The following is a 21984-nucleotide window of genomic DNA, read 5'->3' as shown; positions in this document are numbered from 1 at the left end:
CGCAGGTGCAGGCAGCAGGTACAATCAGGCAGCGAGAGAGACCAACTTACAATTGAAAAACTTCCTTTCCTCCATCTCTTTATTCCATCTGCTAGTTAAAAAAGTAATAGAGAATGATAAAAGTATTGTTAGTAACGTTATACTCTTGCAAAAATGCATACAGCCATAAACAACCGAACAGGAAACTGTTGTTTTGCTAATAATCGTATCGGATAACAACTGTTTTGCTTGTATTTCAACCATCGTACGGTAATACAAAATTACCGTAGTTATGTTACAAATGACGTTAAGTACTGTACAATAGGACTGATATATTTTTTACACTATACCCTTATTCGCTTTGGAGAAAAGATCGGCAGAAAAATATACTGCTACAGTAACTTAAAGCTGTAAGTTGTAGCTGAAGCTGAGAAAACAATGTTCAAGCTGCTAATGACTATAAATTATTGTGCATCGGCAATATGGATGAAACTTGACCGTAAATAAAGCTGGAGAGAATGTATTTTAATCAAAACTACTGGGGATGAAAGAATACAAATTACTACTGTTTTCACGCAGATAAAAGATAAATATGTAAAGCTCATATTATGATGAAATCAAGAGAAAATAGCGAACGGAATCTTGATTTTTTTTTACACAAAACAAACATGTCCCCAAAATGGCCAGCCGTAATTCCCGTGAACGTCATATATTAACGAAAAAATAGCTAAATTAATTTCACAACGAAACGTATTAAGTTATATTTCGACTTAAAACACTTCGTATAACAAAAAATATCCGTGTCCCAAATAAATAAAGTATCCATATTCATTTACGCTAACTAGAAGCAAGAAAAGCGCTTTGAACTTGGTTAAATGCGGCGAAATAAACACCGCGATACCGATTCCCAAAACAAAACATTGATCGCAATTTATAATACAATTGGAAACAATGTAGTAAAGCATAACTTTTTAAAAGATCCATGAAAAAGATGCACATTTGTTATGTTGATGTTTGTATAATACTGTTAATATGTGAATAGAGTTCAGTATAATGTAGGCTAGGCTACCAGTTTGTTGATGCAGCACACTGCGCCACCAAATGGAAGTGGCTGGCGAGCGAGTTAGCGCAGCGACCTGGGAAATTTGAAAATTAGTGCAGAAACATTGGAAATTACTCTAGCCGAAATTTGTGCTGGATTACTGATTGTTCCTCACTACTGATTGCTGGATTAGTGATGGTCAACCTGTATATATATATATATATATATATATATATATATATATATATATATATATATATATATATATATATATATATATATATATATATATATATATATAAATATATATGTATATATATATAAAATATATATATATATATATATATATATATATATATATATATATATATATATGTAAATATATTATATAAATATATTATATAAATATATATATATATATATATATATATATATATATATATATATATATATATATATATATATATATATATATATATATATATATATATATATATATATATATATATATATATATATATATATAGTATATGTATATATATATGCATGGATATATATGTATATATATATTATATATATATATATATGTGTATGATATATATAAATATAAATGTATATATATATATATATATATATATATATATATATATATATATATATATATATATATATATATATATATATATATATTATATATATATATATATATATATATATATATATATACAGGCAGTAGCCAAAAATTTCATAAATTGTTCCGGCTTATGACGTTCGAGGTTACTGGCACGCTTTTCAAATATATTCATCAGAAATTATTTCCTGGCTTACGACGCATGTTCTAACGATGCCAATGGTCGATCCGACCGGAAGAAATATGGCCCCAAAATGGCAGAATAATCATAATTTGAAGGTTTTTTTGATGTAAAACTCAATAATAATGCAGTTTACATCGTTTTCAATGCACCCAGAGCATTAAAAGTAAGGTTTTCTTATGAATTTTGACGATTTTTCGATGTTCCGACATTTTTTTACATTTTAACGGAACCCTCGTCGTAAACCGGGACATTTTTTCTAAATATATATATATATATATATATATATATATATACATATATATATATATATATATATATATATATATATATATATATATATTGTAGCTTTATAAGTTTTGAAATATTTTCATATAAATCATGATAAGTGCCAAAATTTCAACGTTTGGTCAACTTTGACTCGACCGAAATAGTCGAAAAATGCAGTTGTAAGCTAAAACTTTTACATTCTAGTAATATTCAATCATTTACCTTCATTTTGCAACAGATTGGAGGTCTATAGCACAATATTACGATTTATGGTGAATTTTTGAAAAAACTTTTTCCTTACGTCCATTGTAAACTTGGCGAACATCTCAGAAATTCTTTCGTCACTTTGTTGTAATGTTTGCATCGTTTTATATTAGTCATTACTTAAAGTTTTATATATGAAAATGTGTGCAATTTCATGTAGAATACAACAAAAAATAAATCATGGTTGTAGCTTTTATCAGTTTTGAAATATTTTCATATAAATCATGATGTGCCAAAATTTCAACCTTCAGTCAACTTTGATTCGACCGAAATGGTTGAAAAACGCAAATCTAAGCTAAAACTCTTACATTCTAGTAATATTCAATCATTTACCTTCAGTTTGCAACAAATTGGAAGTCTCTAGCACAATATTTCGATTTGTGAATTTTTGAAAAAAAAACTTTTTCCTTACATCCACGCGCGGTAACTGCCGAACATCTCAGAAATTCTGTCGTCACTTTGTCGTAATGTTTGCACCGTTTTATATTAGTCGTTACATAAAGTTTTATATATGAAAATGTGTGCAATTTCATGTAGAATACAACAAAAAATAACTCATGGTTGTAGCTTTTATCAGTTTTGAAATATGTTCATATAAATCACGATAAGTGCCAAAATTTCAACCTTCGGTCAACTTTGACTCGACCGAAATGGTCGAAAAACGCAATTGTAAGCTAAAACTCTTACATTCTAGTAATATTCAATCATTTACCTTCATTTTGCAAAAAATTGGAAGTCTCTAGCACAGTATTTCGATTTATGGTGAATTTTTGAAAAAAACTTTTTCCTTACATCCGCTCTGTAACTCTGCTGAACATCTCAGAAATTCTTTCGTCACTTTGTCGTAATGTTTGCACCGTTTTATATTAGTCGTTACATAAAGTTTTATATATGAAAATGTGCGCAGGTTCATATAGAATAAAACAAAAAATAACTCATGGTTGTAGCTTTTATCAATTTTGAAATATTTTCATATAAATCACGATAAATAGAAAAATTCTACCTTCGGTCAACTTTAACTCGACCGAAATGGTCGAAAATTGCAATTGTAAGCTAAAAAACTTACAGTTTAGTAATATTCAATCAATTATCTTCATTTTGCAACAAACTGGAAGTCTCTAGCCCAATATTTCGATTTATGGTGAATTTTTGAAAAAACTTTTTTTACGTCCGTGCGTTACGAATTCATGCATCATTTTGTGATACTATTTTCTCTGTGTTGCTTTGATCGTTTTACAATTTGTTATATACCAAAATCATCGCAATTTAGTGTACAATACAAAGAAAAAAAAATAACTCATTAGCTTTAACTGTTGTGCTCACAGCGCGATTTGTATACAATTATATATGAAATTTTTTTTTTGCGCTGTCATATATTTCAATGTTTAAATATGATAATGATATTTTTTTCATTTCTGATGGTTGCATACTAAACTTCAGGCAATGACAAAAAAAGGAGCCAAAAATGAACTCTTAATCTTAAAAACTAAGCGTGCTGTGATTTTTTGAAAAAATCTTTTTTCTGCTTCGGCGCTAACTCCCTAACGCCGCCGGCATATGGCAGACACTTTTGTAAATAGAGGCTCGGCGTTTAAGGGTTAAGTAAATAGCATTCTTAGTGTTGTTTGGAGTTTGCAATTTTTTTTTTATATTATCAAAGATATATCTAAGAATACACAGCAGAGTGAATGAGATGGATAATTACAATGTGATTTATTTAGAACATGTGTACTGAAATTTTGTCTTTTGTTTAAAAAGGTTTTAATAAAGGTAAATTAATTGTCTTGTATTTTGTTTTCAGCTTATGAAGATGGTTCATGGGTTGTCCTGGAACCTATAATGTCAGTTGAAATTACAGCTCCAGAAGAATTCCAAGGTTCTGTAATGTCTCATTTGACTAAACGTAGTGGTATCGTCACTGGTACTGATGCTAATGAAGGCTGGTTCTCCATTTATGCTGAAGTAAGTAGCATCTTGGCAGTGAGTAGTTTCTGTAAGATAGTATACATATAAAATTAGATTTCATATGCATAATTTTGCTCTACATGTGAGAGAGAAATATTTTTATGGTCTGCCATTATAGTAAAAAAAGTTTATTAAAAGTACATGAAAGGTTTCCCATGTATGAGATTAGAGATGATGAGCTCTCTCATCTGTCCTTTCAATGAATTCTCACTCTTCATCTATGCTTCTATGCTCATTCTTGATTTTCCTGGCCTTGGACTGGTCATCATCTTGTACTTTGAGTATCAACTTTGCGGACTAACTGTGTAGCCTTACATAATTTCTTTCCATCATGAAAATGTAAAAGTGATGAAATGTATAATCTAGGAGAAATTTCCCCAGATGTCATGAACCATAAGGTAAAAACCTCATCAGGCTCTTTGCCATTTCAGTTGTCAAATTCATCTCCAGTTTTTCTAAATACCCCTGAATTAGAAGCATAATTGTCCAGTTGTCAAAGTTGTTTGTGATATTTTTAAAATTCCCAAGAATGAAAGTTAATTTGTCCAGTTGTCTAAAATCTTTCTAAATTCCCTTGAATGAAAAGCAGATTTGTCCACTTTTCATAGTTGTCTCTGATCTCTGTTAATTCCCTTAAATAAAAAGCACTGTTGTTCAGATGTTGTCTACAAACTTCTTGAGTTCCCATAAATGAAAAACATCTGTTTTTGATGCGGTGAACTGTCAGTGAGAGGAACATCAAATGAAGACTTTGGTTTCAAAGCCCATATAAAGTACCTAAGCCTTGTCCTTGAAGTTTTGTTCAACTAACAGATGCACCACCTACTTTAGCCCAAATTTTTGAGTTTTCACAAATCTGTGGTACTCCTTTCCTGAATCTAAAGAAGAAGAAAATTGTCTGCTGGTTGATAGGGAGCATTGCTCATATATACCCATTGATCTTGATGTCTAAGTAGGTATGAACCTCACTTCTCATATGTCTGCTTTGCTGTCAGTAAAATTCTAGGTAGGTAAGAGTATCACTCCTCAGATGTCTTCTTTCCTGTTCGCAAAATGCTTCCCAAACTGAGCTGAGTTTTATTATTTCCCTCACTTTTATTTCATTGCAGCCATTTGTTTGAAAAAATAATTGTGCTGTTGTTTGGTAGAAATTTGATAAGAGGCATCTTCTGAGTCTTTACCCACATGATCTTTTACTTCTAACACTTTGGTAGCTTAGATGTGTATGTTTTACTTTGGTTTTGTGATATTCAGTATGTTATAGAGTAATTTTTTTGTTTTTTCATCACTACCCCTTTTTTATATACCTGTGAAGCTTCTTAGTATATGACTCATGTTTTAACTAATTTTTATGTTATTGGTCATCTTACACATTACTGAATAGTTTTGGTATTTTCAGTATTAAATTTATATAATTTGATTTGCTGTAATTTGGTGAATATAAAAAAATCTAATTTTTTATAATCTGCATATCCTCGTCATAGTGTTGTTAATGTAACATGCATAATGTAGCTGCCAATGTTTATATCTTTTAGTGTATGCATTGATTGTTTTATTGAGAAGTGTTTTCATTGAACCTTGAGTCCAGGAAGCATCATTAGAGGTACAGTAATAACTTTTGGGTGGGGTCCAGTAAAAATCATATGATATATATTTTGTGCATCAAAATATGTGATTGAATTTCATTATGGGAAAGCATGCATATTATCTGAATAGGTGGAATGGTAGTTGGCTGTAAAATTTTGTGATGGAGGTTGCTGCTGTTAATTTCAGATCTTCCCACCCCAGTACATCTCGCTCTAATTCTGGCAATTCTAAAGACCCAAGTGTTAGGCTTAGAATATCTCAGGAGTCATTGTCAGGAAATATCTTGCCAGTTAGAGCCGGTAGACTATTTGAGTCAACAAATATAAATAGAAAATTTCTTTCAATAGTAGAACTGCCTCCTTTTTGAATTATGTCAAGGTATGAACTTGTACACAGTAAAAATATTTGTCTGAACACACTACACACACCCCAGAACATATGAAAAACATACAAGATGTAAGGATTCACACTGTGCAATATTAATGGGTTCAAATCTGTGATTTGAAGCCTTATCACCCAACAAAACATACCAGTTTTCCTTGCCAAAAAATGCTGATGTTTTCTCAGAAGAAATATGTGCATTAGGATTAGCCATTACAGTGATTCAAGAAATACCATCACAGATGTTTGTAATTTTCAGAAATGTGAGATCCATAAAATCTCTTCAGTATTTTAATCCAAACCATGCCTGTGAATCACAAATTGAATTTTCACTTCACAAATTATATGAGGTAATAAGAATGTAGAAATACATTAGATTCCTCCTTGTATGGGCTAAAAGAAATTTAGGAAGCCCATAAAGCAGCCAAAACTGCAACTACTATTAGTGATTATGTAACATCCCAAAAATCTATTATAATCAATAATTGGCAGACTGAATGGAATAATGAATCTGATAGTAACAAATTAAAACAAATCAACCCCAGTGCTCAAATATGGAAAGTCATCAAAAAGAACAGCATGATTTTGAATAGTCTTAAAATTGGTCACTCTCATTTGATGCATGGATGTTTGTTGAAGAGCTCATTATGTATATATATATATATATATATATATATATATATATATATATATATATAATATATATATATATATATATATATATATATATATATATATATATATATATATATATACATATATATATATATATATATATTCATATATATATATATATATATATATATACATATATATATATATATATATTACATATATATATATATATATATATATACTTATATATATATAATATATATTATACATATATATATATATATATATATATATATATATATATATATATATATATATATATATATATATTATATATATATATATAAATATATATATATATATGTTATATATATATACTTATATATATATATATATATATATATATATATATATATATATATATATATATATATATATATATATATATATGTGTGTGTGTGTGTGTGTGTGTGTATAACTGAATCACAAAAATATGAAATGTGATGAATATATAAATAAAGATAAAATCCACAAAGGAAAGGGAAACACTGGAGTGCTGCGAAGCCTTTCGACTCTTTCGTCCTTTACTTAGCAAACTGACCCCTCGAAGTAGGTTCCTTCACGTGGTGAGGGGGTAAGGGGCCCTGGCTTTTCTTCTTTGTTCTTACGAAGAATAAGAGCCCGGGCCCTGACGGATCACCTACAAACCTTTAGATTTAAATGGCGTGGATATTTTCACTTTCGTACAAATTTCTTGGACCTGGTAAATAGGAAAAGGTATCATAGCTGGGATTGGGTTTATATCCGAAGCTAAATAGTGAGAACCGTGGCAGGACCATCAACTGCCCGATAATGTTTGGACCTGAGTTTTCAGGCGGAACTATTCTACGGGACTGGACCACGGATTCCAGGGGGGTCTAGTTCTGGGAATAGGACTCTCGGCATTCTGTCCGGTTTGCCCATAATGTGATTAGGGTAGGGATGATTGTATTCTAGTAATGCTCTCAGTCCTATCAAGCGGGTTGGCTTACACTTGAGCCACTCTAATCATGTTGTGCCATCCCCTTTGGGGTAGGGTAGGGATGCGGACATTTGAGAGTCGGTTCTCACTTGTGCCATTAGTGGAGGAATGAACTCCATGAAAGGCTGATGATATCTTTTTAAGGTTTTCAGGTTTACCTTTTTTTTTTTTTTTTTTCCTTTTCAATCTTTATGACAAGTCAGTTTAAGGATTTGAGTACCCCTGGACCCTTTGATGGTAGCGAATCGGCACGGTTGACAATCATTGGAACCTCATCTGACAACCCTTCTTTAGAAAAGTCAAAACAAATTCAGAATGCAATAACACTTGAACCATATGCTCCAGTACAAAGGAAACCAATAAAAAGTAAATATCGTCTTGACCCAACCTTGACTCACTTTGACTCCCTCTTTGGGAGTGGCAGTTGGTCAAGGTTTCTAACCTTAGAAACTGACCAGAAAATATCAGCACTCAAGTTGGAAAATTATTTATTGAGCAGACACTCTACAACTGAAATGTCGTTTAGACAAATAAAAGAAAAGACTTGGCTTATAGAGGCCACAACAAAAAGTCAATCTGAAAATTATTTATCAATAAAAAATATAGATAACATAAATATAAAAATAAAAAACATGATACTATGAACAGTATTCAGGGTACTATTGTACTTCCTGAGAATAATAACGAGCCAGTTGAAAAGCAAATACTGTTAGACTCACTTAAAAAGAGATACCCCAAAGTACAGGATTGCGAACTATATGATCTGCCAAGTAAAGAAAAGAATAAACAAGTCTTAAAAATCGCAAAAATAAAATTTGAGGGCCAAGACCTACCTCAGAAAATAAAAATTTTAGGCCAAACCAGAGAAGTAAGACCATACGTCCCAAAGCCGCTACAATGTCAGAATTGCAGTAAATATGGACATGTGAAAAAATATTGTCGAAATGAACCTGTATCTACGTATTGTGGATCTGAAGAACATGCCACACAATGGAAGTGCAGCGAACCAAAGTGCATAAACTGTGGGCAAAACCATCATGCAAGATCCAAAGAATGTATGTACCATATATACAATACAGAGTTGAAAATATTGCAAGAAAGAACTGGAATGTCTGTAAAAGAAGCTAAATTAGAATTGAAAGTAAGAGGAATTCAAGATCCGTCTAAGAAACGTACATATTCTTTAACAACAAAAACCAATAATGAAACAAAAATGCATACAAATAGAAATAACTGAGCACAGAAAAGTAATTCTCAGGAAGAAATTAATGCCTTAGAAATAAAAACTAAAATGGTAAAGAATAAAGAAACAGGGACAAATGATATGGATAACATTTTATCCAATTCATTTGAAATATTAATGCAAATAGAAACAACACAGAAGGATGCTACTACAGAAATAACAGAGGAGGGACCTGATAGACTGGAAATTAAAGATAAAAAAGGCCATTGGAAAGAACACCACCTAAAACAAAGAAACCAACAATTGTTAGAGAAACGCGTCAGTCAAAACAAAAAACAAGAGATTGGATACAGATATCCAAAATACCGAACAAAAACAAAAACTAGACAACAATGAATATGTCAAAGGAGAAGAGATTTATCTCCATCAAATAATTGATAAAACCAATGGATAAAGAAAGAAATATCCAAAATATGCAATGAAGAAGTTGTGCAGATAACAAAAACATAACAAAAGAGACAACAACAAACATTATAAGAAAGGAAAAGAGAAAAAGAATCACCAGAATTGATACAAAAAACAAATAAAGAAAGAAATATAAATGACAAATGAATGTGGATGCAAATGATTGTTTCAAATTGATTGTACAAAAATAACAAAAACATAACAAAAGATGGCTTAACAAACATTAAATGGTCTGCAGACCAGAAACTTTATGAAATATAGAAAAAAAGAAACCACAGATGATTTATGTTTACCAACAAAACAATGCAATAGGTAAATTGAGCAGCATCTTCATATATTATAAAAGGAAACAAATGAATGTCGTAAGAAAATTATTTAGAAAAATACCAAATTGATAATACAAAAATCGAGGTAAAACTAAAAACGTTATAATAAAATATTTATACAATAACTATATAATACAATGGAACTTAAATGGTCTGCAGACCAGATTACACCTAGGAGAAATACAACGATTACTAAAAGAACACAAACCTATGATATTATGTTTACAACATGTCAACAAAACAATATCAACAATAGGTAAATATACCTTAGCATCTTCATCTAGAGAGGAAGAAGGAAATTTAGGTACTGCTATATACGAGTATGTACATAACAAAGTATGTTATGACAAAGTACCTGTAAACTTTAATAATCTGCAAATATCGAGGATCAGAATACGAATAAAAAACGATAATTATGTAGTTTATAATTTATACAACCAACCCAATAAAAATTATGACTTAGACAAACTTAAAGAATTACCTAATAACACCAAAGACCCTATATTAATAGTAGGTGATTTTAATGCCCACAACCCGATGTGGGACTGTAATTGTACAGACTCAAATAGAGCAGGGAGTAAAATAGAAGAACTCATAGATTCATATGACATTTGCTGCATAAATGACAACGAAATCAACACATATTTTTCTAAAACACATGGAACATTTTCCTCAATTGACTTAACTCTATGTACAACAAAAATAGTAGATAGATTAGATTGGAATACAGTTGACGACCTGCATACAAGTGACCATTTCCCAATATTAATTTCATTTTTACAAAATAACCCCACCAAGCATGTCCTCAATATAACATTTATAAAGCAGATTGGGAGCAATATGAATTCCACACTAGGGATATCCCACCATTTGAATATTCAAAAGACCACAATAAAACTAATAAATTTCTTGTTGATTTCATTACAAATGCAGCTGATAAAGCAATACCAAAATCCAAATCTCATCCAACAAAACACAAAGTCCCATGGTGGTCTGAAAAACTAACAGAATTAATAAAAAATAAAACACCAGATTGGGAGACGATTAGATAATTTGAATAGAAAATTCAGTAAAATAAATAAATCATTACCGATATTAGAAGAAAACTTACAAAAACTGACTATATTATTATTAGAAATTAATACATTAAAACCTCTATATAACAAAGTATCTGCAAAATTTAAAAGAGAAGTAATTCAAGGAAGAATCATTTCATGGAGAAAATATGTATCAGATCTCTCTAATAATACTCCCATACAAAAAAATTTAGGAAAATAAATGGTACCCATGTTAAACCACCTAGACATGCCATAATAAAAGATGGGAAAAGATTGCTTGATCCTAAAGAAATAAGTAATGTAATAGGTGAAAGTTTAGCAAAAGTAAGTAGCGACAAAAATTTAGATGAGCATTTCCGAACTAGGAAAAATAATATAGAGTTAATAACAATAAATTTTGAAACCACAGAAGATATTTATTATAATAGAAAGTTTAATATAGATGAGTTAGAATTTGCATTGTTGAACAGCAATAAATCTGCCCTGGAGGTGACAGTATTTGTTTTGAAATGATCTGCCATTTAGCACCTTTGGCAAAGGCATACTTATTAGAGTTTTATAACCACTTATGGCTTCAAATTTATTTCCTAATGAATGGCGTAAAGCTATAATTATTCCTATCCCCAAACCAGGAAAAGATCCCAGTAATGTAAACAATTACAGACCAATTTCTTTAACTAGTTGTCTATGCAAATTACTAGAAAAAATGGTAAATGCTCGACTAACATGGCACATCCGAGAAAAAACAAAATTTTGACTCCCACTCAATTTGGATCACAATGTAACAGATCGACACTGGATTCTCTATCTAACTTAGAAGATCACATACGAAGAGGATTTGAACGAAAACAAATTACTATAGCCGTGTTTTTGACATTGAAAAGGCATATGATACTACATGGAGGTATGCAATATTAAAAACGTTACATGAAAATAACATCTGTGGACATTTACCTATGTTTATCCAAAACTTCTTGACAAATCGCAGTTTTCAGGTGAGAATTGATGATGTTCTGTCTAGAACATTTCCTCTTGAAAATGGTGTTCCACAGGGAAGAGTCCTTAGTGGCACGCTGTTTACTTTAGCAATCAATGATATCAGTAATAATCTACCTATTGGTATTAAAAGTAACCTGTATATGGATGATTTTGCCATATATTATTCAGCATCTCGAATAAAACATGCAGAACAAATCATTAATAAAAGCATAATAAAAATAGATGAATGGGCTTTATCTGTAGGCTTTAAATTTTCCATAGATAAAACCCAAGCAATCATGTTTTATAAAAATAAAAAGTGGAAAAAAGGAGAAGAAATAGACTTGAAAATCAGAAACCATAGTATACCAATTGGCCAAACAGCAAAATTTTTAGGATTAGTATTTGATACTCACATGAACTGGAAAGCCCACATAACATACATGAAATCAAAATGTAAAAGAGCATTAAACCTAATTAAAAACTATCAAACACTACTTGGGGAGCCGATAGACATACCCTTACTTTATTGTATAAAGCAACAGTGCTGTCTATCGTTGATTATGGAAGTGAAATATATGGCTCGGCATCAGACGCAACGCTGAAAACGGTAGACCCAGTTCATAATGAGGGCCTTAGAATATGTTCAGGAGCTTTTCGATCATCACCAACATCATCTTTACAAGTTGAATGTGGTGAACTAACTCTGTCTCTCCATAGAGAGCTAGTAACAATGAAGAATGCTCTGAGAATTCAGACAAATGATTCTCAACCAAAAAAATTATTTGGATTAAGAGATGTGTTTATAAACAATCATCCACCTTCTTTCCCAATTAGAGCTACAAGATTGTTTGAGTCGCTAAATATACATATACAATTACCTGTAATAATAAAATTGCCTCCTCCTTGGACAATGAATAAAATGAGAATTTGTACACACTTGAAATATTTATCAAAAAATCATTCATATACTCCAGAATATCATAGACAACATGCAGCAGAGCATATAATCCGAAAAGGTCCACATTACGCAATATATACTGACGGATCTAAGTCACAATACGGAGTGGGATATGCTGCTGTATCCCAAAACAAAACATATCGGTTCTCTCTCCCAGACAAAGCTTCTGTATTTACAGCTGAGTTATGTGCAATAGTATCAGCCATAAAAATAATAAGAGAAGTCTCATATAATAATTTTGTAATTTATAGCGACTCCAGAAGTGCTGTAGAAGCTATTCAAAGCTATAATAAAAAAATAATATTGTACAACATATAAAGTTCTCTCTCCATAAAAAATATTGAAATATGTTGGATCCCTGCCCATGTAGGGATTAAGGGAAATGAAGAGGCTGATAAAGCAGCTAAAGAAGCGGTCCACATGACAAGAACAAATGTAGACATCCCTATCAGTGACTAAACAAGATATATAAAAACAGTCTTTGTAAAAAAATGGCAAAATATATGGAACGAAGAACCTGAAAATAATAAATTAAAACACATAAAATCCAGTGTTGGAAAATGGAGTTCATCATATCAGAGAGAAAGACAAGCACAAGTAATTCTGACACGTCTTGAATAGGCCATACTCGTTTGACACATGGACACTTAATGAACAGTCCATGTGGCCCTCTTCCCAAATGCCCAGATTGCAATGTGCTGATAACAGTTAAGCATATACTGTGTGAATGTCCAAAATATAATCTGCAGCAATTATCAAATTTTGGAAATAGACCAATAGAAGAAATTTTGTCAGAATCTTCAACGTTCTCAATAACACCCATTTTAATGTTTATGAGAAGCTGCAAATTAATTGGAAAAATATATAAAAAAAAAATCAGAATAATGAATTTTAAAACAAGTAAATTTTATGATTTTACTTAATTTATTTTGAATTTTTATATACCTTTTTAGTGAGTATGTATGGAAGCATGAGTTTAAATGTATTTATTGTGTGAGTGTGTTCCAGTATGAAAGCATATACCTTTTTACAGCTTTTAATTTCATTTTCATTCATCATCATTGACAAGTGACTTATTAGGTCCCAGTGCTAGGCTTCTAGCCTAGACTTGTCATTCCATCCTAATCCTTCGGGCCAGCCCTATGAGAGCTGATGGTCAGCTCAGTGGTCTGGTTAAACTATTTTAATAATAATAACTTAGCAAACTGAAGAAATATAACAGTAAGTTTACAAGGAAAGCTCATATTAATGACAGATGGGGATTATAAAGGAAAAATATATACCTGGAATCCAACACAATTGAAGAATTAGTAGAACTGCCAAAACAGGGGTTGAATATTTAAGAGGTTTTACAAAGGATTAGGATCAACCGTTCAGAAGGGACAGGACAATTAAAAGATTATACAAGGGCATGACTGTCCACCCAGAAAATGTTAGTACAACAAAATAATTCTCTTTTTTGTAAACAATAATTTTTGCAAGATGAACATTTTTACAAATGAAAAATTATATTAAACACATATGGATACATAGAAAATATATAAGGTAACTAATTTGTAATTAAGTCAGTGATTTTATCTTTTAGGTCATATGATTTCACTCACTAGATTGTGCATTTGTGATTGTAAGTTTATATTGAATGGTGCATTTTACCAACAAATATTTGGTATGGCAATGGCAACCCTTTATCCCCACTCCTCTCAACCTTGTACATGGAATTCTTTGAAAAACGATATTTACCTAATATCATTTATACTCCTTTAAAGTGGTATAGGTATGTTGATGATATTTTAGCTGTTTTGCCTGCTGGTATTGATGTAAATGATATACTCTCTTATTTAAATAACCAGGTACCATCCATTAAGTTTACTTTAGAATTAGAAAAAGACAATTGCCTCCCTTTCTTAGATGTTTTAATACATAGAGAACCATTTCATTGCAAATTCAGTATTTATAGGAAACCAACCAACAACTTAACTTATGTCCAGTTTTTTCAGGCCATCACCTTAACATCAATATATCAATTTTTTCTTCTATGTTTTTACGAGCATTGCGCATTGTCAGTCCCCAGTATTTGGATCAAGAAACTGAATACATAAGAAAAATAGGGACAGATTTATGTTATCCTTTGCATATACTAGATATTTCTTACAACAAAGCCCACAAAAAGTTTTATAGTGAAAGTAACATGGAGAAAGAAACCCCTAAGAACATTCTTAGCTTGCCTTATTTTAGTGGTTTTGAGAACATAAAATCCTTGTTAAAACCTTTTAATATCAGCCTCGTTTTTTCCTATAATAACACACTAAAAAGAATGTTAATAAAAAATAGCCCTAAAGAAAACAACAACATAATATATAAAATTCCATGTTTGGACTGCCCCTCTTTATATTGGCCAATCTAGCAAACATTTAGATGTATGTATTAAGCAACATAAATATTCAGTCAAAACTAGACAAACATCCAATGCTATATTCATTCATTTAAGTGAAAACTCTCACAGGATAAATTGGACTGAAAGTTCAGTGATTGCCAGATCGAAAGATTTCTCTTCAAGAAATCTGTTGGAGTCTGCCATTATGCAGCTTACTTCCAGCTGTAATTTTAGCCCTGGCATGTATTATTTGGACCCCTGTATTAGAAAAATGTTCAAGAATGACCTAAAAGATAAAATCACTGACTTAATTACAAATTAGTTACCTTATATATATTTTCTATGTATCTGTATGTTTAATATAATTTTCATTTGTAAAAATGTTCATCTTGCAAAAATTATTAATGTTTATAAAAAAGAGAATTATTTTGTTGTACTAATATTCTTTGGGTGGTCAGTCATGCCCTTGTATAATCTTTTAATTGTCCTGTCCCTGCTTCTGAACAGTCGATCCTAGTCCTTTGTAAAACCTCTTAAATATTTAACCCTGTTTTGGCAGTTCTACCAATTCTTCAATTGTGTTGGACTCCTTTATAATCCCCATCTGTCATTAATATGAGCTTTCTTTGTAAACTTACTGTTATATTTCTTCAGTCTGCTAAGTAAAGGACGAAAGAGTCGAAAGGCCTCGCAGCACTCCAGTGTTTCCCTTTCCTTTGTGGATTTTATCTTATATATATGTATATATATGTACAGAGAGAGAGAGAGAGAGAGAGAGAGAGAGAGAGAGAGAGAGAGAGAGAGAGAGAGAGAGAGAGAGAGAGACTACCAGTTAAATATTCTTTTTGTGAATATCCAAAATATAATTGACAGTGAATGTCAAGTTTTAGAAATAGATCAGTTAATATTTTATCAGAACCTTCATCATTTTCAGTTAGGCAAATTTTAAAACCTGTCATTTCATCATTAAAAGCTGAACTTTATTATTAATAAAGGCAAACTATTGTTTCTTCTGTAAAGGACAAGACAAATTTTAAAACCTGTCATTTCATCATTAAAAGCTGAACTTTATTATTAATAAAGGCAAACTATTGTTTCTTCTGTAAAGGACAAGACTTTTTCATTCTCCTCAGTTATAGCCAGGAGGCTTCGTTTAAAATGTCACTAGTTCATCTTGTGTCACATTTTACTGGCATGTCATTAATAAAGATTCTTCAAGTAAATCATTCTACTGTTTCAAGGCCACTATAAATTTTATTTAATCTCATGAAGGGAAAGTTAAAAGTTAAACCTTAGATAATGGTGGTGATGATGATGATGAGGATAATTTGCTTTTGTTTAATATTTTTTTTATGAGTACTTTTTACCTTCATTGAAAATAAAGAAAATGTAAAAAATTTATTTTATATTTTCACAGGTTCCTCTGAATGATATGTTTGGTTATGCATCAGAGTTGAGATCTTCTACACAAGGGAAGGGTGAATTCACGATGGAGTATTCTCGTTATGCACCAGCAAGAGGAGAGGTAATGGAGTCTCTCATCTCCCAGTTCCAGGATTCCTATGCTGCAGAACCTGCAAAGAAAAAGGGACGACGATAAGTTCATCAGAATTGTTAGTATCCTTTTAAGTAAAATTTTGTTTTATATGTATAGATCATGTTTATGTTGTAAATTTTATATGTAGATAAATTATTTATAAAGCAGCAAATTTTTGTACATGAAGTATGTTAAGGTTCAATGAAAGTTACTCGGATGATTGTTCTTTTATTTCATAGCCATAATTTTAGACTAGTTTCCTTTGGTAATAATTTGACTTGATTGTAGTGGTTCTTCCTCAGCAGAGATGGTAGTTTGAACTTTTGAAGATATATTTGTTCTGCAAGTTAGTGGAGTAGAATTGTGGATTCATAGGTCATTCATTTGTGGTTGAGAGTAAATGTACAGTAGTGTCACATACTGTAGTAACATTCTAATTTATTTTGGTAGTAACACCTTAATGGTATAACTTTTGATCAGGTGGAGGGTCTTTTGAAGTGACATCTTTTATTTTAGAATTTGAGTCATTGGGTACTGTAAACTAAAATATTTTCATGCAGTTTAGTCCCAGTAGTGTATTGTATGTATTTTTAGTACAGTATTGTGCTTAAGGACAAAATATGAATAACCAGTATAGGCAGTCCCCGGTTAACGGTCGGGGTTCCTTTCCCAGTCAAGTGCCGACAACCAAAAATCATTAACCTCAACATCACAATAATTATGGTAATAATTACGAAGCCGTAAGTGCCAATAAGCTGCTTAATGGCGCTGTTAACTGGTTATCGGCTCCAATAAACTGCTTACCAACAGCAGTAAACGGCTCACTGACACCGATAAACCTCTTACCGTCGCCAAAAGTCTGGTTAACAACACCATCAGCCAAGTGTCGTAAAACCGAAACACTGTTAACTGATGCTGCTGATAAGTGGAGACTGCCTGTATTTAACTGCTACTTTCAACAAGGAGAATAAATACATTCAAAATGCTGGATAATTATAAACATATGGCTATATCAGTAAGCAGGGTGTTGTTTTCTCCCGTTGGCGGGTGAAGACTGACAGGAATAGGTTCCTCCTTGAATATTGATAATTTGTCGTGCTGAATGTAGCAGAAAGTGTGTTGCCAAAGGCATGTAGAATTAAACAGTGTGTCTTTTCTTTCTTTCTGTAAATCTTCTGCTGATAACCCTTATGGACAGAATCAACAGATTATAAACCCAAGAGGACACCAAAAAGAAATCAGCTTGCAGACTGATATACCAGAATTCAAATGTCTGTAGAGAGCAGAAATTAATTTGCTCCTTGCTTAAACATTTGGAGATGAGAAGATTCCACAACTGTACAAGGAAAATTATTCCACATCTTAGTTGTAGCCAAAATAAACTCGTAGCAAACTTAGTATGGTATTAAACCTGATACTAGAAAATGACAACCTACCTAATGATGGGAGCAAAAACAGCTAGTCAAGTAAAGAAGCATGCAGAGGATGTTTGTAGTTGCTGTACAATTTATGTAGCAAACGTGACGAACTCACTGTACTTGTATGCCATAAGACAACATTAAGAGTTGGCAAAATAAACTTGACTGATGACATAATTCTGTCAAGAGTTTGAGATGACATTCAGCACCCAATGACCACACTGGAGAACCATTCCAAACAAGGTAGGGGACAATGAATGGGGCAGCCTAGGTGAACTTATGACGAGCATCCGAAAGTGAAGCTCACAGTGAAGGAGGCCTTGCTTCTTGACTACTGGTGTCTAGGTGCTATTGAAGATCCCCATGAAAAGTTGGATATTACTGGTGTGAGGTTCTGTTAATCCAAACTTGTAAGGTTGCAGCAAAAAGAGAGAACCTCTAAAAGACGGAAAGGAACTGTCGGAAAATTGAGACTTGAAGAACTTTTGTATTTCTAAAGGCGAAGTAGATTGTCCCTCAAAAATGTTGTCAAATTCAATTAGTCATCCAAAATGTGCTAACATCTATCAGAGGGTAATCCTTTGTTGTAATCTGCACAACAGTTGGTAAACCAGTAAGGAGGACTAATTCTGCAAGAGTAGAGGGAGGTGGAGGGATACCTGTTACAGAGAGGCCATCTGATTTGTTCCTAATCTTGTTTGCTCATGGAAGGAAGATGAAGGGGTTGCAGGAGAAAACCTGTTCACTACTTGAAACGATTGAGGTTCTTAAAACTCGCAAAAGGTTTCCCCCATGCATTTTGTTGGAATCTGAGCAAGGTGTAGTAAAGTGGGGTCCTGACAGGTATGGTATTTTCTTTCATCAAGTTGCTGAAAGAAAATGGGATAGTTTCAGATAAAAACCACTCATCAGTCATTGCCTCATTCACCTGCACAGAAGGCTCCCATACACATTGCACCTTTCACTTCTATCTTGCTTGCACTCTCACACTTCCTGATGTTAGGGGCTGTCCTTTCCAATACGTCCTTTCACATATTCCACCAGTTTCTTCAATTTCTTTTTTCCTCCCTCCTAACAATTCCAAATTATACACGTTCAGCAACCTACTGTTCTTTATTCTTTCCAAATGATCATATCATCTGAGAATGTTTTGATCCATCATTTCACATATGCTAACTTTTTTTACTACTTGTTCATGTATATGTCTATATTTCTCTCCGTTTCACATTTGCTGTGTGAACATCTCATCCAAGGAGGTTCAACCTTTTATCTTTTAATTGTATTCACTATTCACAGTCACCTTTCATAAGGAAGAGTTGGCTCAAAAATCCCTTCATATATTGCCACTTTGGCCTCCTTAGACTCTTCTATCTCTTTCCAGTTTGTTTGCACACACCCTGCCACCTTTGTTTCTTCAGTTCCATGACTCGCCTCTTTTTTTTGTCATCCCACTATCAGCTCTTATATTTACTCCCAAATACATATATGAATCAACCGCAGTCCATTCTTCTTACATCTGTACAGTGTCAACATTGATTGCTCATCTTTCTTGTTTCCATTTACCCTCATGACATTACTGTTGTTGACATTTTGTCTCAGTTTTCTGCTTATGCAAACTTTGAAATTTTTGCTTGAGTGTGGAGTTTCTCTTAATCTGCAAACCTCAACTATTTCATAATCAATTTACTTCTCATATTGATTGCCTACACTGAACAGCCATGAAGACAACACCCTTGTCTCAGACCTGCCTTTAAACCAAATCAGTCACTTCTGCCTATACATTTTGTTACACACATTTCCACCAGGAAAACTTTTAATGATTTGCTAGTTGGCCAAGGCACCAACCAACATATAGGATACTGTCACTAGAGAAAAATTTTGGGCTTTCTAAGAAGAGTGAGTGACATTCTGATGTTTGACATCTTACTCTAGGTATGGCACTTGCTCTTCCCCTTACACACCAAATATGTAGCATATTGTCTGCACATCTTCATTTTCTACATACAATATTAGACAATATTAAATATACTAAAAATGTTTTCCTTATTAAAATTCCCCACCTGTAGGTTACAAAGCTTGGACACATTAGGGTGGGTAAAGTTTCATAAGGACTCACAGAACTTCCAAAAAGATTACACCTCCCAAATTAGAAAAGAGCTTTCAAGACATAATGATCCATAGTATCTGGCAACCTTCATGTAGGCAAGGGGGGGGGTTGCAAAGAATTCCTTGGGAGAATAGAAAGAAAGCAAGTTCATTAGTAGTTAAAAGTGAGCAACATAAATAATAGAAAAATGGTAGAAAAATTATGGTAGTGGCAAAGATGTTGACTAGAATAAATATGGACTTTTGTTGTGTTGAGGAGGTAAGGTATAAATTAACAATCTCCAGACCATTTGACACAGAAATCTAAAATCTGGTAGAATGGTGCCAAGGGAAGACAAAATGAAGTAGGTACACTATTGCATTAGTCAAAGATAAAATGGTTGATTAAGTGATAGAAGTGAGATTAATCAGTGGAGAAATAATGAAGAGTAAAATGGTATTACAAAAGAAGGTAATGTATTCATGGCATACTTGCCACAAGCAAGAAGACCAGGTGAAGCAAATAATGAAATTCTGAGAAAGATATCACCTACAGTAACATATGTGTCACAGTCAGATTGGGTACTGAGGAGGACCTTTAGATGGCCACAAAGGAACAGTTGTTTTTGTAGATGTGAATACAAGATACAGCTTTGGAGAGATAATCAGGCTGGAGAAACAGTTCTGGAATTCTGTGTGAGCCAGGGATCTAGTCTAGAAAAGTTGATAACTCAAAAGAATGGAGAAGCTGAAATGCAGCTTAATTTTATCATGAGAAGACATACAGACAGCTGTAAAGAACTGCTTTGGTATGCCAGGGTAGGGAAGTTTTACACAATCTAGACAGCCGCTGACTGATTTGTTGGTGCAGGATAGAAGAGGGATTAAAAAAAGAAATTGTCAAGTGAATGAGAACAAGAAAATTGATAAATGCAGGTAGACAGGATTGTCAAGAAAAGTTGTTTGCAAATATAGTATCAAAAAGTGTTTTGTGAAAAATGCTAGAAGAAGGCACAAGTAGTAAGAGATGTTTCTAGAGAGAGAATGATGATGGTTAAATAGTAAATGCAAAGAAGAGAGCCATCAGTCACATTAAAGGGCAAGAGGGAAAGGGGATACAGATGTATACAAGGGAAAGAGCCAGGTGGTTAAAAGGCAGTTGGTAAGGGCAATGGAGTTGTATTAGGATGAATGGAATCAGAACCTCAAAATGGTGGTAAATGGAGAAATTAAAGTTGCAAAGGAAGAGATGCAGGAACTATAGTTGTTGTATTTTGAGAATATCTTGTGAATGAAAAAACTATATATGAACTGGAGGATGTTTGTGTGACAGAAGTGCATATGGAGAGTATAACATCCACAGAGGTGAAAAAAGGGTCCAAAAGAGGAACAGTAAGACAAATCACTTGGATTGTATGGAATAACAAGCAGCTCAAAGCAGCAGCAGGTCTTCAGAATATCTGAAGACCTGAAAAAGGTGGAGTTAGGACCAGAAGAATGTGATAAAAGCCTTCCAATACACCAAGGAAAGAGGGATACACCACAGTGTGAAAGTAAAGGGTGAAGATTGTTTGATGTAAATGCTTCCTCCTCTGATGAGGCTGCAGTAGCTCATCAAGACTTATAGAACATGCGCCTTTGCAGTCACTTTCATGGTACATAC

General features: G+C 32.5%; 1 protein-coding gene across 1 annotated transcript in view; it reads left to right on the top strand.

The window, feature by feature from the left end:
• mEFG1 (mitochondrial translation elongation factor G 1) overlaps positions 1 to 17038 on the top strand; it is a 110675-nt gene extending 93637 nt beyond the window's left edge. The window contains exons 14-15 of the mRNA XM_067083740.1: positions 4169 to 4329; positions 16699 to 17038. Of these exons, the coding sequence (XP_066939841.1) occupies positions 4169 to 4329; positions 16699 to 16881 (344 nt within the window). The 3' untranslated portion in view covers positions 16882 to 17038. The remainder of the gene's footprint in view (positions 1 to 4168; positions 4330 to 16698) is intronic.
• The last annotated feature ends 4946 nt before the right edge of the window (positions 17039 to 21984 follow it).

The sequence above is a fragment of the Macrobrachium rosenbergii genome, chromosome 41, assembly GCF_040412425.1.
Source record: "Macrobrachium rosenbergii isolate ZJJX-2024 chromosome 41, ASM4041242v1, whole genome shotgun sequence".
In the NCBI taxonomy this organism is placed as follows: Eukaryota; Metazoa; Arthropoda; class Malacostraca; order Decapoda; family Palaemonidae; genus Macrobrachium; species Macrobrachium rosenbergii.
Note: the sequence above shows the minus strand (reverse complement) of the source record. Positions and strands in the feature narration are given on the sequence as shown.